This window comes from Oncorhynchus clarkii, chromosome 9 (genome assembly GCF_045791955.1).
Source record: "Oncorhynchus clarkii lewisi isolate Uvic-CL-2024 chromosome 9, UVic_Ocla_1.0, whole genome shotgun sequence".
Classification (NCBI taxonomy): Eukaryota; Metazoa; Chordata; class Actinopteri; order Salmoniformes; family Salmonidae; genus Oncorhynchus; species Oncorhynchus clarkii.
Window position 1 is genome coordinate 57167413 of NC_092155.1, and position 19124 is coordinate 57186536.

At 41.2% G+C, this 19124-nt stretch overlaps 1 protein-coding gene across 4 annotated transcripts in view; it reads right to left on the bottom strand.

The window, feature by feature from the left end:
* LOC139416602 (vitamin D3 receptor A) overlaps positions 1-19124 on the bottom strand; it is an 88547-nt gene that overhangs the window by 37074 nt on the left and 32349 nt on the right. For all 4 annotated transcript variants that reach the window (XM_071165468.1, XM_071165467.1, XM_071165465.1 and 1 more), the window contains one exon: positions 1758-1905. In XM_071165468.1, coding sequence (XP_071021569.1) covers positions 1758-1903 — 146 coding nt within the window. In that variant the 5' untranslated portion in view covers positions 1904-1905. The remainder of the gene's footprint in view (positions 1-1757; positions 1906-19124) is intronic.

Here is a 19124-nt window from a genome sequence, read left to right on the forward strand (position 1 = left end):
GTTCAGAAATAGATCAACACACCAAAAGCATAAATAAAACACCCATAGATAAGTACTTGAGTCCCTATTGTTCCCAAATATTCACACACTGGGGTACCTACAGGTGTCAGCTGACCTTTCTCCAAAATACCAAATTGGGAACGACAGACATGAGAGGACAGCTGACTTAAGAGTTAATGGTTGAGTTTAATGAGAACAACACGATGCCTGAGATGTCTGGCATTATTCCTTCTTTCTTGTAGGAACTTTCTCTAATTCATCTGACCAGATACTAAGTACTGCAGTGCATCTCCTCCTCATTAACTGCAACAGATTTGCCAGTTCTTGCTGTGAGAGGTTACCCCTCTCTTCCACCAAGGCACCTGCAAGTTCCCAGACATTTCTGTGGAGAATGGCAAAAGTCCTCACGCTCCGATCCAACAGGTCCCAGACGTGCTCAATGGGATTGAGATCTGGGCTCGTTGCTGGCCATGGCAGAACACTGACATTCCTGTCTTGCAGGAAATCACGCACAGAATGAACAGTATGGCTGGTGGCATTGACATGCTGGAGGGTCATGCCAGGATGAGTCTGCAGGAAGGGTACTACATGAGGGAGGAGGATGTCTTCCCTGTAACGCACAGCATTGAGATTTCTTGCAATGACAACAAGCCCAGTCTGATAATGCACTACCCCAGACCATGACGGACCCTCCACCTCCAAATTGATCCCGCTCCAGAATACAGGCCTTGGTGTAACGCTCATTCCTTCAATGATAAACGCGAATCCGACCATCACCCCTGGTGAGACAAAACCGCGACTCGTCTTTTCGCCTCACTTTTTGTCCGTCCTGTCTGGTCCAGCGGTGGGTTTGTGCCCATAGGCGACGTTGTTGCCGGTGATGTCTGGTGAGGACCTGCTTTTACAACAGGCCTACATGCCCTCAGTCCAGCCTCTCTCAGCCTATTGCGGACAGTCTAAGCACTGATGGAGGGATTGTGCATTCCTCGTGTAACTCGGGCAGTTGTTGCTGCCATCCTGTACCTGTCCCGCAGGTGTGATGTTCGGATGTACCGATCCTGTGCAGGTGTTGTTACACGTGGTATGCCACTGCGAGGACGATCAGCTGTCCGTCCTGTCTCCTTGTCTTAGGCGTCTCACAGTACGGACATTGCAATTTATTGCCCTGGCCACATCTGCAGTCCTCATGCCTCCTTGCAACATGCCTAAGGCACGTTCATGCAGATGAGCAGGGACCCTGGGCATCTTTCTTTTAGTGTTTTTCAGAGTCAGTAGAAAGGCCTCTTTAGTGTCCTAAGTTTTCATAACTGTGACCTTAATTGCCTACAGTCTGTAGGCCACATTAATAAAGTTACACCCTCTCGGCCTATTCCTTGTCATTAAACAAAAATACATTCTCCCGTTCCTGCTCAAAAGACCAGCTTGCTCTAGCTTTAAAAAGATTCCAGATAATAAGCTTCCATATGGACAGCACTTTAGTTTGGCTTGGATCGGAGGCTGTCAGATCATTTCAATATTGCCTAATAAACTACATTGTTTTTATTCCCGGACAGTGTGGTATGTCCTCCGCTGTGTGGGAAATATTGAGCCATAATAAGCCCTGGAGCCCCACAGACTACTCCACTACATTGTGTTCATTAGGGCAAGCAACCGGAAATAGACAACCCTTTCAAGATAACCCTTTCTGTTTCAAGTCAAACTGGACCCTCCAGCAAAACCATCCCATGCATAGTGTACCTGTCCTGGTCAGTACCCACCTGAAGAAGCCTTTGCAGCCCTCACAGGTCATGGCGTTGAAGTGGAAGCCTGTGGCCTTGTCTCCACAGACGCCACAGATCCGCGGCACGTTGCGGTCAAACTCATCAGGCCCCACCACAGACGTGCTCACAGCCATGGTCTCCATCACTGCAATGAGAGAGGAGAGGGTGTGTTTGGTTAGCAGTGGTCTGGTGCAGTCCATCCTTCCCATGTGTGAGAGCAAGGCTGTAACAGACAGGTTGCATGTGTTGCAACTCAAATTATAGAGACAGGTGTTGAAGAAATCATCATAAGCCACAAGACAAGAAACAGCCCAATGATTGTTCCTGTTATTGGCTCTCTAGTGAGTTAACGCCATTTGTCCCTGTCAATGAAAAAAAACTGGAGTAATGCACACCAGAGGTAACACACCCAAACCCCTTTTCAATCTCACTCTGACTAATTTCCTTTGACAGCCAAAGATCCTCTAGCATTGTATGGAGAGAGAAGAGCAGAGAGACATTATATCCTAGTAGTGGTGTTACATATAGGAATTAGGGACCTCCCAGGAGGATGAAGCAGATCTAACACAGAACAGAAAGCTGGACCAAAGAAAAGAGAACCGGGAAGAGGTTGTGATTGACGGGGCGTGAGAGGTCAGTCAGTCAGTCACATGGCCAGACAGGGTTTAGCCTGCCTGTAGGGTTCCCCAACTGGTGGCCCGCGGGCTGAATTTGGCCTGTGGGGGATTTTAGACTGAAAACACCAGCAAATGAGCTTCAAGTGGTTTTACATTTTCATAATCTGTTCCAATGTATTCCCAAGCATAATTAGAGATGTGATTGAATATAAATGTTAGAAAGATGTGAAATGTTTTAGTAAAATTTTATAGCATTTATTATTTGTAATCATGTTCTGACCGCTGACCATCCGCACAAGAAATTTAAAAAAAATGTGGCTGAATGTAGTTGATCCCTGCATTAGAGGATGGAGCAGGGAACTGGGAACAGGTCCAGGCAGGTAGTGTAGCAGTTAAGAGCGCTGGGCCAGTAACAAAAAAGGTCACTGGTTTGAATCCCAAGCCGACTAGGTGAAAAATCTGTCGATGTGCACTTGAGCAAGGCACGTAACCTTAACTGCTACTGTAAATCGCTCTGGATAAGAGCATCTGATAAATAACTCAAATGTTAAAAGGCAAAAACGTGGGATAAATCCATTCACCCGGATTAGCAGGGCAGGGTGATATGGCCTAAAAATCACCTCTCAACTTAAGAGTGATTCACAACATACATCTTTTTTTTTAACTGTTCTCTAAATAAACATTGCTATACTGGTAAAATACACAGCATTTCAAACAGTCACCAATAATCAAATTAATTCTGGGCTTGTGACGCTAAATATAGGCCCAAGCCTTCCACAACCATGAGACCCAGTAATAATTTTATCATGCTATTTTTTTCAATATTCACTGATCTGATTTTTAAGAGTCTATAAAAATGCTCGAGCACAAAAGCTCATAAAAACATTAAAATATTACAGGCATTAGGAATATCGCACAAAAATAGATTTGAATTAATTTGATATAGATCGCCCAAACCTACTGATTAGGCATTCCCATCAAAATGCCAGACACCAATAACCCCCTTATACATAGAAAACAAGGACATGCCATTTCTCAATACACAGTACTAGCACATTCTGAACCATAAGACTGAAAAACAGCAATAATAAAATTCTTATTCAGCAAGTAAATTACCCATGTGTAACAGGGGTGTGTGTACATATGCATGGAGATTCAATGCAGACGCATGATGTTGATTGATAAACATGGGCGACACACTATCAAATCAGGCCAACCACAGACCATAACATAATTCATCGTTGTACTAGAGAAATCAACAAGGTTTAGCCAAGATTTGAATAATTGAACAGCTGTCATCTGTTTCTCTGCTGACAAAGGCACTGGTTGGTTTGAGCATTTTGTTCTTTCGTCCACGGCTCACCACAGGGCCAGAACAGAAAAACAAGTTGTTTTTCTTTAGCTGGAAGCTGAAAATATAATGCAGACTGGCGAAGCAGGTCCCTCTCTATTCCTGGAAGCAATCATTAGGTTGTTGGTCTGACTGGCAAAGAATTGTATAGAGACAGAGGTGCCTAATATAAAGCCAGGCTGCCCCAACGGTAGACTATTCCAGCGTTGCTACTTGCCTGTCTCATATGAGATAGAGGACCAATCCCAAATCAACCCAAGCCCCTACACCCTAGCCTATCAGAGGGCAAGATGGAACGATTACCATATTTCTTACACCTGTCAAATCCACTCAGATCTCCACAAGTGCATAAGGAGTAGGTAGGGCTTAGGGGTCGATTTAGGATTGGGCCAGGGCTTCCCCATCATTGTGCCAATCATTGAAACACAGGCTTTTAAAGCCCCATCACTCCCCAAACACAGAGCTGAATGGAAACTAGGACTAACTTTCCTAATAGTGCTGGGTCTATGTCAGTGTATGTGCACTTTCAACATCTGCTGTATTTTTGTTAGCTTGGCTGGTAGCTTGGTTTAATTGTCATTCTGACATGGACAGTGCCAGGTGTCCCATAAAACAATTCTGTGCTCTCCACAACATGGGGATAATCACTTTCTTTCGAAACATGATCCACCCGCCAACAGTGCTGTGTAATGAATAGAGCAAGAAGTCAAATCTCAGTCAGGTCCTTGAGCAGATGCTCAACAAGACCCAGTAAACACCCAACTATCAACACATGTGGTGCAGCAATTTATGCTATTTCACTGGATGGGGGCTCTTATGTAAACAAATGGAACAAGTGCAATAAAGCAACAATATTAAGCTAGTTTCATCTGATCTATGCAGGCCAGGAGACAAAACATGGATCCTCCACCCTGCTTTGACTGCATCTGTCTTCTGGTCTCTTGGCACGCACCATCCACTAACAAGTAGTACAGTGCCAGTCTTCTCTTTGTGAGTTCTTGCCATCACAAATCTGATGTTCCACAACAGACCTCTGACAGTGAACTACCGCCTGCCTGGAGTCTCACACTGAGAAGATAATGAAAAGAAAGGTCAGGGCTCTAGACTAACTTTCTCAGTTGGTGGCACCAGCCCATTAAATTAGTAATCACCTTATAAAATGCATTCAGCGCAAATTTTTGCTGTTAAAAAATCGACTCCTGAGATGGTATGATAGATTTTTTTTAACCAAACATGTTCAACCTTTACGAGTGATTTTAATCAAACATTTTGGGTTGACAATTAGGTTATTCTTGATATATACACTACTGTCAAAATAGCACTCTAGAATTGAGATTTTCTTTTTGCTCAATAGAGATCCATTTGCCTAAATGTTTTTGTGCACTAGCTAATAGGCTAATTCATTTGGGGATAATTCAAGACCTGAGGAAGTGGAAACCAAAAAACACAGCTAGAGCGGCAACTTTTAAATAGTGCTGATAGTTAGCTGTGTAGTTGATTCATCTAGCAGTAATATCCTAAAAACATTTGCACGCTCTACAGCTCAAAGACATGCCAGAAACGTTGGTTTTTAAAACTGTGTCAATCGCACAAACTAACAGCATATATTTGATCACTTTTTTTTTTAACAGTTTTTCCCACAATTGCATTTTGAAGAATGCATTTCTTTCCTCAAAATGCATTGCACAGGGGAGGGAGAGGGAATGTGAGTAGCTCTCACAGCAGGCACAGTCAGAGGCAGGGCAGGCACTTTCATGGCAGGAATCAATGCACTTTAATTTAGGTGTATGGTTTGACCAAATCATGGTTTTAGAAGCCAAATGCTCAACATTAATGGTTGTTCTGGACAAGTAAAAAAAAAAAAAAAAATCTGACAAGAACATTGATTTAAGTTGTCCGAATGGCTACATGTCCAAAACACAGACACGAAGCGCCAGAAAATGTAGACAAACTTTAATGAGACTTTTAATTATATAAATATAGGCTAGACGCCAGTCATGTTTGACCAGATATAATGAAGGATAATTTACATTAATGTCTAAAAGACTTGATTCTGTCGACATGCTTGAGGCACGGTTCGTTCATATCAAATAGTCACAAGACCGGAGAGTGAAGGACAGCGCCTCTTGTGCACCACACGTCACCCACATGGAATCTGGGCAGAGGCAAATCAGCATTTTGAAACTTTAACCATAAACGTAATTGTTTAAAATCAACATTTTATGTCATTTTATGATGCATGTCTTACCTGGTTTCAAAGTAGCCTAGCCAAAATATAACTACAGACATGTTGAGGGCAATATAAAAAATAAAAAACACTTCATATGTCATTGAAACCAGCATTTCTCTCATGTTCTATAGGTTTTCAAATCAATGTTACTTTATTGTCCAGCAGCCAAAGGCACAATCCTAGTCATATTAGTAACCTATGCCAGTTGATGATAATCCTAGTCATATTAGTAACCCATGCTAGTTGATGATAATCCTAGTCATATTAGTAACCTATGCCAGTTGATGATAATCCTAGTCATATTAGTAACCCATGCCAGTTGATGATAATCCTAGTCATATTAGTAACCCATGCCAGTTGATGATAATCCTAGTCATATTAGTAACCCATGCCAGTTGATGATAATCCTAGTCATATTAGTAACCCATGCTAGATGATGATAATCCTAGTCATATTAGTAACCCATGCTAGATGATGATAATCCTAGTCATATTAGTAACCCATGCTAGATGATGATAATCCTAGTCATATTAGTAACCCATGCTAGATGATGATAATCCTAGTCATATTAGTAACTCATGCCAGTTGATGCATCTTTAGATCTCCCCTCTAACAGAGATCGTCATCACATGAAACCGCTCGCACGTGTGGTGAGCTTTTGAGAACTGTCAGTATTTTAAGCTAAATGGTCTGATCTGTTGCATCAGCCTCATTGCTTTACAATATTTGGATGTGGAGTGGTTGTATGATTTTTGGATCTGTCATCCCAGAACTGTCCCAGAGTGTGTTTTGGTCTTAGCCATCTTTTTTTTGTAATCGTCCCAAGGACGACGGGACGCCATTAATTAAGCCCTGGAAGGAATTATTTTATCAAGAAAAAAATTGGTTGTAAATTGTAATGTTGCAATATTTTATAGGCTTCAAACTGTGTCCAACCATCCTCCAGGAGAGCCTTAAAGGGGAAATGTTGTATTTTGAGACAGCTCATTTTGCATATTCAAGCCTAATAGGCAGAGTGTAGCCTACATTTGTCTGGTTCTATTGAAAAAGGATAGTAAAGCATTGTATTTTGTAAAGTGGTTCCTTGCAGCAAAAATGGTTTGAGACTTCAGCTTTCAGACAAGTAAAAAAATATATATCTTTCCTACTTGTCCAAAAGAACGAGTAGCAAAAAATAATTGGCTTCAAGCCTTGGTTTTGAGTGAGGTGACCAGCAAATTTGTAACCTGCACTGATGCGACAAATTAAACATTTTACTCGCAGAGCCATGTCAAGGGTCGCAAAATGCGACTAAATGGTTGCAGCCTAGAGCCCTGGGCTAGGTTGAATGTTACGTTGCTGTGTAATCGAGTTTGCTACTCAGGGACCTAACTATTACACTATTAATCAGGGTGATTAGTTTAGTCACCAGTCACTACACGTTGTTCCTATTGTCGCTCCAGACCTGACCTGAGAAACAACCAACCTCAGTGCAGCTACAGGACATCACACAAGAGGGAAGAAAGCGCTGATGTTATCTAACCGGACGCTCGCTCATAGAGCAAACGACCCAGAAACCATTAAGATAGGGGGCCATAGGAAAGGGGCCATGTGAGAGTCGCATTTAGTCACAGACATAAAAACCCAACGACGGAACGAAGCCTTCCCCAAGCCTTCCCCCAAAAATACACACAATGTTCAGATTGGCTAACGCGGCTACCGCGCCCCCCATGGACACATCGCTCTGATAAGGTGCGGTTTCACTGGCCAAAGTTACAAGCAAAAAAAAAAAATAGACCTGGTCACAGCACCATTGCGTGCTGCCTCACTTGTTGTGCTGCCTCACTTGTTGTGCATGTTGTTGAAGCAACAATCATAGGGGCAGAATTGAGCTAAAGAGCAGGTGGGCGGTCTCCTATTCTTAGTGAGCTGAGGGCAGACAAGGAGCAGGCGAGGGTAAAACCTGGGTGAGATGCACACACATGACACGCCAAAAAAACACATGGTGGCATATGGGCCAAGTCATCAATCCTGGGCACTTCTGCAGCAGAGACATGGTTGTTTAACAGTGAGCACAGTAAGCAGGGTTCAACACATGCCCAGCTGTACAGTAATGGCCAAAAGTTGAGAATGACACAAATATAAATTTTCACAAAGTCTGCTGCCTCAGTTTGTATGATGGCAATTTGCAAACACTCCAGAATGTTATGAAGAGTGAACAGATGGATTGCAAAGTCCCTCTTTGCCATGCAAATTAACTGAATCCCCCAAAAACATATCCACTGTATTTCAGCCCTGCCACAAAAGGACCAGCTGACATCATGTCAGTGATTCTCTCGTTAACACAGGAGTTTGTGTTGACGAGGACAAGGCTGGAGATCACTCTGTCATGCTGATTGAGTTCGAATAACAGACTGGAAGCTTCAAAAGGAGGGTGGTTCTTGGAATCATTGTTCTTCCTCTGTCAACCATGGTTACCTGCAAGGAAACACGAGTCGTCATCATTGCTTTGCACAAAAAGGGCTTCACAGGCAAGGATATTGCTGCCAGTAAGATTGCACCTAAATCAGCCATTTATCGGATCATCAAGAACTTCAAGAAGAGCGGTTAAATTGTTGTGAAGAAAACTTCAGGGCGCCCAAGAAAGTCCAGCAAGCGCCAGGCCCGTTTCCTAAAGTTGATTCAGCTGCGGGATCGGGGCACCACCAGTACATCTGCACGCACAGTGTGGCAAAGACTTTTGGAGGATGACCTGGTGTCAAGAAGGGCAGCAAAGAAGCCACTTCTCTCCAGGAAAAACATCAGGGACAGACTGATATTCTGCAAAAGGTACAGGGATTGGACAGCTGAGGACTGGGGTAAAGTCATTTTCTCTGATGAATCCCCTTTAAGATTGTTTGGGGCATCCGGAAAAAAGCTTGTCCAGAGAAGACAAGGTGAGCGCTACCATCAGTCCTGTGTTATGTCAACAGTAAAGCATCCTGAGACCATTCATGTCTGGGGTTGCTTCTCAGCCAAGGGAGTGGGCTCACTCACAATTTTGCCTAAGAACACAGCCATGAATAAAGAATGGTACCAACACATCCTTCGAGAGCAACTTCCCCCAACCATCCAGGAACAGTTTGGTGACGAACAATGCCTTTTCCAGCATGATGAGCACCTTGCCATAAGTCAAAAGTGATAACTAAGTGGCTCGGAGAACAAAACATCGATATTTTGGGTCCATGGCCAGGAAACTCCATAGACCTTAATCCCATTGAGAACTTGTGGTCAATCCTCAAGAGGCGGGTGGACAAACAAACACCCACAAATTCTGACAAACTCCAAGCATTGATTATGCAAGAATAGGCTGCCATCAGTCAGGATGTGGCCCAGAAGTTAATTGACAGCATGCCAGGGCGGATTGCAGAGTTATTAAAAAAAGGGTCAACACCGCAAATATTGACTATTTGCATCAACTTCATGTAATTGTCAATAAAAGCCTTTGACACTTATGAAATGCTTGTAATGATACTTCAGTATTCCATAGTAACATCTGACAAAAATATCTAAAGACACTGAAGCAGAAAACTTTGTGGAAATTAATGTGTCATTCTCAACTTTTGTCGATGACTGTACAAACTGATAATATGCTAATGAATTCACCAGGCTTCCCTAAGCATCCCTGGATATGGGCACCGAAACTGGATAACTAATATTATTTTTCTTGCTCATCAAAGCAATAGAATAAAATAAAATAACATTATCCCGTTCCCCAGATCCACACTGCTGCAGCGACTCTGAACTTTGGACCTTGTTTTCGGCATTGGCTGGAAATGAATAGGCCGCCGTGTTGTTGGCAGGCTGACAAAAGTGAGAAGGGAGAGAGAAAAAAAACAACTTGTGGTATGGGGGGCCCCAAATCCCTTCGGCGAGGCCTCGTAGGGATGAATAACAGGAACATAAACTTGCATAGCAGCATAACTGAGCTGAGCAGTGCTTTACGATGCCGACTGTCCACACCCCACTCTCGCAACCATGGTGGAATGTATATCTGAATTCTACTAGCTATGTATTATTAGTAACTAAACCAACTTTCCCTTTGATCAATATTTTATTTATTTCAACAGTAAGAGACTGTCATTACATTAATAGATACATTTAAGAGCAAACTAAAAAAAGAACTGTAGTGCTTATGGTCTCCGAAACTGGACAGGATGAAGTATGGTATCTCTGACTGGGGTCAAGGTGTGTCATCTTGTGACCACAAATTAGAAGAGTTGTGACCACACAAAATCTAACCTCCCACCCTGTCCCCTCTCTAAAATATGCTTTCAGCCCATCCTCCATTTGCCTTGACTTAATCAAGAGGGCTGTAGTTCAAAGTTCAGAGGCGCAACAACAGAGGATGCACACAGACAGAAACACAAATCAGATTACCACAGCAAAGAAATCCCTCTCTCTGGGAATGATTGCCTGAACTCTGATATCCCTGATAAGTGCATAAAGCAGTTAACAAAAACAGACTGGCTTGTAACCTTTGGGATTTAAACTAGCGTGAGACACGTCCAACGGTATAGCCTATCGGGCTGACAGGTTATCACAGTGCATGATGAGCTGGAGGGAGATGAACTTCCTTATAGAGCAGCAAGCCACTTGTTTCTCCTAGTATGACTGATATGTCAGCCATCTTACTCAGGCAGCTTTGACTGACAATTAGAGAGAATGGAGGGCAGACCGATAAGGTAAAAGGAGAGATGAATTGTATGTTCCCCACAGGGCAGTGATAACATACCTGGTCAAAGGTTTAGATGTGGCAAATCCTCCTACCTTGCTGAAACAACTAGTCAAATAACTGCACGAGAGCACAAGCATGTACTACATCCCTGTGTAATGCAAAGAAAAGTAGTGTACTTTTAAACATCAAATGACTAGAGCCCGACCGAAATGTGATTTTTGGGTCAGATACTGATTTTAGGGAGGCAAAAATCAAATGACATCTGTCGATAGTGTGGAAAGAAAAAAAATACTTTAAAATATTTTTCAAAATTGTGCTCCAAAGGATTCACAGATAACATTAATTTAAATTTTCTTAACATTACAATTACATTATTTAAAGAACATTTTGTGGTTTACATGAACCACCAAAAACAACTTTATCCTCTATAAATATGAAAGTAAATACAAAACACTTCTTCAGTTTACCTTCTTAGACACATCTTTAAGTTATACATATCTATGGGAGTAGATAAGAATGTAGAAGTGTTTGTGCTGAAGAACCACAAGCACACTAATAAACAAGGAACAAATTAATTGAACTTGGTCTCAAAGTAAACCTGAAACTGCACTTTTCACAAGATCAAACTATGCAGTGAAATCCTGTAGCATGCGGTTCATAATGCCACCACTTTGCATTGAGTAGATTTACTAGCGCTTTGCAACAGTCAAATGTCATGTAAATAAACACTTTACGGCAGCCTCGCAATGACAGCTTGTTCGGAGATACTTTCGAGAGATGGGAAACTCCATTGTATTAACAGCCATTGTGTATGCTTCCCATGCATCGTCAATGGAACGCGCAGTGCATTCTGGCAACTCCATACAGCTCTCCTTCGAGGACTGTATGGAGTCAATTGGGCACTAGCTCAACAAAAAACAACAACATTAGCATGAATTTTGTCAACAAGAAGTACAACAAATATTTTTCAGAGATGTGAGTTAATTAACTTGTTCTCTGAAATATCGCAGAGTTTTGGAATTGTGACATTACGTACTTAAGGAAAATAGGCAGGTTTCTTGACTGAGAAGCAATTGCCTGGCGATTAGCTCAGCAATCACGCAACACAGCATGACAACGTGAACGCGACTGATCGAAAGTGCTGTGAGGTGTTATACGTTCCTCCATTCATTGCCCAATGGGATTCCTATCCCCTCTTTTCTCTCTCTGGCTTGTTATCACAATGTACTGTGTTATGACAAGCACAGGCTAGCTGTTCATGACAAAAAAAATGACTGAAACCTTAAATTACACTGTTATTCAATACAAAATGTACTGGCTATATATCTAAATAAGCCCACTAACATAACAGGCCCAGACGGTAACAGTGTTATTATTGTATGAAGGATGAGTCAGCGTTAACTTTGGCAACAGTCTAGTGTTCTCACATAAGTAGCACAGATTGCAAGCTAGCCTGGCTAACTACCTTGCTGGTTAGCTAGTCAGCTAATGTTAACCAAGTGAGCATGTGATGACAGGGCTGCTTGTTTGGTGAAGTGTACTTTTGATTGTTTACTGATTGAAATACGCTGTCGCAAGCTAACCACCATGCACCACCGTCAAACCACCATGCCCACTGAGTCACGTTGGGACTTACGGGCTGAATGACGTTCAATGAGCCGCAAACGAGCACATTTGTTCATTCTATGTATATAATATTTATGCTTTATCGGTGGAATAAAGACTGATCCAAATATTTCTGTGAAAGGCTAATAATCAGTCGATAATATCAGCCAACCGAAAGAGATTTACCAAAACTGCAAAATACAAGGGACTAGTATATTCATATTTTGCCGTTCTTGCAAATCCCTTTCACGTTTTGTTTGTTAACATATGTTAAGACTGTTAGTAAACAAAATAGCTGCTCCTCATCAATATAGGCCCGTTGTAGTAAAGTGATTCTCCTGTGGGGAACAATGCCCCCTCTGCTGGAAAGCCACGTGGGGTCTCTTCAAGTCAGATTTCAACACCAGTGTGACAACTCAGCTGCTGAGAGGTCACGCAAAGATCAATGGAATTCTGTCAATTACAGAATTGCAGTATAGAACCAAAGCGTCAATGAAACGCCCAGCAGACAGCTGCAGTGCATGAAAAATGAACTGAACTGACACACTTATAGCTAATGTCCGACTAGGCTCAATTTTACTATGGCCACCATCACTTTTCCCTGAAGAGTCACATTAAAACTTGCCTATTAAAACCTAAGAGGCTAGGTACTCATATTCAAGTATTAGATGGGCTCACTAAGCATTCACCGAGGAGTGGAGCTGTCAATGAGTGCTCAGTGCTCACCATGTGGTCTTTTTCTTTCGACAGCTTGTGTTCACACATTCATTGGCCGGGCATTGAACACAGGCTAATTTAATAGTCCAATGCACAAAGATAAGCTCCCAAAGAAACGGCTCAGTGTTCACCTCCTAAAATAAAAGCTAGAATACCTTACATACAGTGGGCACTATTAGGCAGAAACTACAAGAAATCCTTAAATGACTATAAACATAGAATTGATAACTCAGACTTCATCAAACTAGGTAAAACACAGGAGCACTGACCTGAGCGACTCAGAGAGGGGTCTGTGGATCCATTTCCTCTGAATTAGAAAATACAGTTTCCAGACAAAATCCCCCAAGGTCTGTGAGAAAAAGAGTATTCTCCTCTCTCCTCTGCCTAACACTCCTTTTGGTGGCTCAACCCCTCAGGTGCAGTAATGTCTCTCTTTGTACCGGTTCGGTAGTGATGCCAAAGAGGTGAGTGGTGTTAGTTAATGTTTAACATACTCATGGGGTCAGCAGTGCAAACTCCAGGACTGGTGTGGGCAAAGGAGAGAGGTCCACCAACATATGAGATGTGGCCCAAAAATGTGCTCATAACACAGGGAGACGCAGTACAAATGTTCTCATAACATCCTGACATGCAATTGCATTAATCAAAATAAAAAGGACCATGAGCAAGGAAAGGCCAGGTAGTGAAACCGCAACAGTTAACAGACCAGCCTTTAAAACAAGAGTATGTACTTGACATTCACTTAAGTGTGGAAATAATTACATAAACACAGTAAGTAAGTAGGATGTGTGGACAGATCAAAGTTAGCATTATATTAACATAATGCAGCGTAACGGTATTATGGTGCTCCGATAGTTACGGTGAGATTGCTTTCAACCAATATTTCGCAAAGTAAAACTTACATTCTAGCTGAATAAGCCCCTTTGATTTAGACTTTTTTCTATGGAATCGACTATAAGCTGGAACAGCCCACATGACATTGGAATGTTGTAGGTTAGCAGAACCATGTTCTGAAATGTCTGAAGAGTTTAGCTCTGCTTGCCGTGTGCACTGAGCCACCGACCAGTACGTTGTTACATCACCTGACCAATGGGAGTAGGGCCTACATAAAAAAAAATCACTTGACAGGAAGGTTTGGATTTTATTACAGTACTGCATTTCAAAAACAAACAGGCGATGGAAATTGTAGGGGAGTGCACTTAACCTCAAGACAAGACATGGCAGATGAGCCCTTCAAAAGAGAATCATCAGGCTATGCATCTCTATTAAACATACTGGTAGCGACATATGACCTTGGGAAACGCCCCATTGTCTGTACAGCACCGAGACCTCAAGTTTGTGAGGGGGTTGAGGAAACTATACATTAAGTTCTCCTCAGCTAATAGGGGTGGACTCAACAAGAACATTGAGATTATCAACTTGGTTAAGAAGGGGAACAGATTAAGATCTGAGCTTTGTTTCCTGCCAAATCTTCATGTTAGGCAAAAAAAAAGTGCCAAGCGTAACATATTAGCCTGTTGAATAAAAAGGTGCCTAATATGGCAGTAATAGCCCTACATGCAACATGAGGAGATTTATGATTAGGAACACATTCATCTTCACTTCAGCCACTCAAAATAAATTAGTTTCAAAAGAAAGAAAAGAAATTCCCTTCATTTTAGATCTGTAGATTATTGAACAATTACTAAATTGGTTGAGAGTTAGGGTAAGCGTACCTATTAACCCTTTTGTGGTGTTCATGTTTTTGTTATTCACCCAATGTTCGCAGGTCTGACGGACCCACATTATTAGGTTTTTAAAACAATACAGCCATAACAATTTACGTAAAAATACTTAACTTAGATGTTGACTTAAATTACAAGCAATATAGACAGCTTACATGGTTACTATTTGCCATTTAACTCTGCTAGATCACATTTATTAATAAAAGCGCTGTTTGAAAAAACATTGGTGGAATAAATCATGATATCATGAACAAATATAAATGAAACAAGGTTTATCACTATTGATGTTTATTGCGTTGAAATGAACAAATTGGAAGGACAAACTGTACATACAGTATTTTATGAAAATTATTATTTTTTAAGTCCCATTGAACACAAATTAAGGCAGAGGGACAGAATTTTACTGTGTGTGTGTTGCAAATGTATTTCTTGCACTTGATGCATGTGTATTGTGTCTTCCTGTCCTTCTTGGGTCCACACACACGTCACAGGGCTTCTTCTTATTGCTACCGGCTGCAAACTAGAATAATGAACACTTTGTTGAGGAATTTTACTCTCTCACACACACACACACACACACACACACACAAGGGTAGGAGAGTCAGACACACACACACACATCATTCACATTTACTTCCAGTATTGGAGTTGTTGGTTCTGTGGGTCGGGTAGATGGGTCACAAGCATCCACCTCACGATGGCTGCAGAAGCTGGGGTCCTTGGGATATGTTGCCCCCTCTGGATTTGAGGTTTTACCAATGCCTTGCCCAGCTCCTCAAGAAAGAGACGTTTCCTCTGGAGCTCCCCTCTGTTCCAGTCTGGGTTCAACAAACAAACATGTTGTATGCCGTGATGTCCAAGATGTTGAAGAATATCACAAGTGGCCAGTGCAGGGTTTTCCTTCTTTTGCAGCGGTAGCCAGTCACCAGCTTGTCTAAATTGTCCACTGCTCCTTTTGTGGCATTGTAATCCATTCTGATTTCTGTTTTTTGATGTTCCTGGCCACAGATTCTCCCATCACTATGCAGAGTACTCACGAGTACCACATTTATGCCTTTCTTTGGCACGTGTCGGCCGTGAACACAAACTTAGAGGAATTGATAAGCCTGTTCCGTGTATTTAATAGCTGAGGTGGGAGCTCTGGCTTGTTTTTTCATACGGTTCCTGCCATCATCAGCTTCCTCTTGAGGAGCTCCTGTCCCAGCTTGTGCAAAGTAAAAAATTAAAAAGTTATTGCATGTGATGTTGTGTCCACGGAGTCCCTGTGTCACATCCAGGACAACCTGCATCCTTTGGTTCTTCTCAGGGGCTCCTCCATCTGGCTTTCCCGTATACACTTGGAAGTTCCACGCATATGATGAAGCAGCATCACAGGCAGCCCAGATCTTGATTTTATATTTTGCTGGTTTAGACAGTACGTACTGCCTGAAGGGGCACAGGCCCCTAAATAGCATAAGCTGTTCATCAACAGTAACGTTGGGCCCAGGGTTGTAAAAAAGGGGAAGGCGGTCTAACCACTTGTCCCACACTGACCTGATTGCAGCTAGCTGATGAGCTGGTTACTGTCGAGCTGGTACTGGTGCTGGCTGCTGACGGGATGGTCCTGGGGCTGGCTGAGGGTCAATCTCCTTCCATCTCACTTTCAGACTCCGAAGTGACAGAGACATGATCCTCATATTTGGAAAATTCAGAGGCAGAGATTATTTTTGCCATACTGATTGTGGTAAGGAGCCACACATGCTAAGCTATTTATTTGTTGTCCCTCCCTCAATTTGCACCTGGCTGGGGTAGAGTGGGAATGTACAGCATTTCTTTTTTTCTTATTTTTTACAATGTATCAACATAATATATTGTAATAACATTGTGCAGGTTCCCGCAAGACATTGTGTAGTTTCACACACTACAAAGGGTAAAGATTCTGAGAAAAGCGGGAGACAGCACCAATAACCTGCCTATGTTGAAACAGCCGGCACAGGGTTTTCACCTACACACACACTTTTATTACCCTCGGATCCATTGGACCTGAACACCACATATGTATTATAAATGTGCAGGGAGGTGCACAGTGTGCACTCAATGAAAATGTGTTATTTTGCATGTTCTTCACAGAAGATGAGCCAAGGCCAATGTGTCTCAGATTAATCATTTTTTGAATTGTATCATTTTTCTTTTAGTAATAATTGGATATAGGTCCTACAGACCCAAACAAGGGTTAAGCCCACTTCCATTTTTGGATTTAAAAAACTAAAATATAGGAACAAATATCTGCTGTTTAATGTTTCAATTTATTCATCTGGTTATTATATCCATAACTGGTTATTATAATAATAAGCCAATCAGAAGTTATTATTAAGTTACTGTTCATTGGTTAAGTTCCCAGTAATGGCCAATTTCAAAGATGAAAAAAAATGTAATAAAAAAGTTTAAAAACTTAAGGCGACCCTCAGATACACATCAGATACTTTCTCAGATATGTGATCATACTTGGTCAAATTAAGAGATTCATGTACTGATACTGTAAATTCTCATGACAGCATATTTCATGAGCATGTATTACTACTTCCTGCCAATTGAAAATATGGGTTTTTCATACCTGCATATATCACACAGTAGCAACATAACTTGGTGAACTACAACATATCAGGCATTCACAGCTACTTTTTTGTTAGTAATTTTGAACCTTGCATTGTTATACATAGATTCCATTTTGTAAATTTGACATTTCTCAGGTGGGCTTAAATGGTACAGGAGCACAAACAGCACTCCCTCTATACAGAATGTAAATTACAAAATACATATTTTTCAATACTAACTTTGCATAATATTGTAATCCATAGTGTATATTTATACCCTAAACCATTGGTTTCCAAATATTTTATGAGTAGACTGCTATTCTATATTTGTCACCATAAAAATCACTCCTATTAAGCCCTGTTTGCATTGAAACACATGTCGATAGTGTATGATATCCCTAATATTTCAATGAACATGAGCTTAAATACTGTATCTTTACCAAGATTAGAAACAATTAGGAAAAATGTGAAACCTCTGTAATCTATCCAAGACTGGGTGGACAGGTAGTCGATGCAGTGGGAAGAATATGATCAGGTTAGAGGGACAGAAGACCTACAAGTGAGGGACAAAAATGCAAACAAGTGAGGGACAAGAGATGACTATTGGGCAGCTACTCATGCACTTTTGGGTGGGGGCATCGTCATATTGTTGTCCTTCATTCATCCAGGTGATTTTCTGTTGTTGATTTAGCACCGGTACCTTTTTAATACACATTAAATAGACTTTAGGAAGACAAGTTGGACTAATTAAGAAGAAAACCAGTACAGCAAATGTGAATCACCTTCCAGATAATTCATTTAAAGTTATGGTCTTTGTTGCATGGCTTCTTATCCACAGAGCGCCCGTGTGGGTACAGGGTTGTGTTCTGACCAAGCAACAGACCAACACCGTTCTACTAATCAGGTCTTGATTGAAGTCTGATTAATTGAGTCAGGTGTGTGTGTACTGGTTAGCAAGAACAAAAGCCTAAGTCCACATTGATCTCTGTGGATACGATTGGACACCCTCCTCTCATAACTGCTACTTTCATGATTAACAGCAATGATCAGTTTATTTGAATAACTTTGGGGAGATTAATATAAATTTGGATTATATTAATCTCCCTATAAGAAATATCAGTTTGCAAGTTTTGAACATTTGGAAATTACAAAAAAAAAAAGTATTATTTAAGAGGTTGGCTTATTTGGAATACCTATGGTCTTAAAGGGTACATTCAGTACCTATTAAGTTCAATCCAGACTTGTCACATTTTTTTAAGTGTTATTAAAATAAATAAGTGTTATTAAAATAAATAAGTGTTAAATAAATAAAAATATATACATACACACATACATATACATACATACATACATACATACATCATAAAACTAAGTCATGACTAATGTTTAATTTTATTTCCACTTCTCTTAAAAAAATATTATTATTACATTTTTTTAAATAGGGCTGTACCTTAGAAATGTCTAAACTTACATTTGGGTGGGCTTTAAAGGTACTTAGCTATAATATTATTATACCTCATTTAGGTTATGTACAGCTATAGGGCATGAGATGTACAGGATGCAATGGACATCAGATGGGCATTTGGGTTACCATGGGGAGATGGGCCTGGGAAAGCTTTTTGCTACTTGAGGCCCCTCATCGCTCTCGTTGGCCCAGAGTCCTTGACAGTTGAAACAGTAGCTCCGTCATTGATCATATTTTTCTCTAAATCTTATTTTCCTCTAATAGTGGTTTGGCGGTTTGGAACTGAATGGAGTGGTGACAAGGTTACACTGATCTTTCCAGTAGTAACCTATGGGATGGTCTGCAGAATGCATTTTAGATTTGGAGACAAGAGAGACATGGAATCA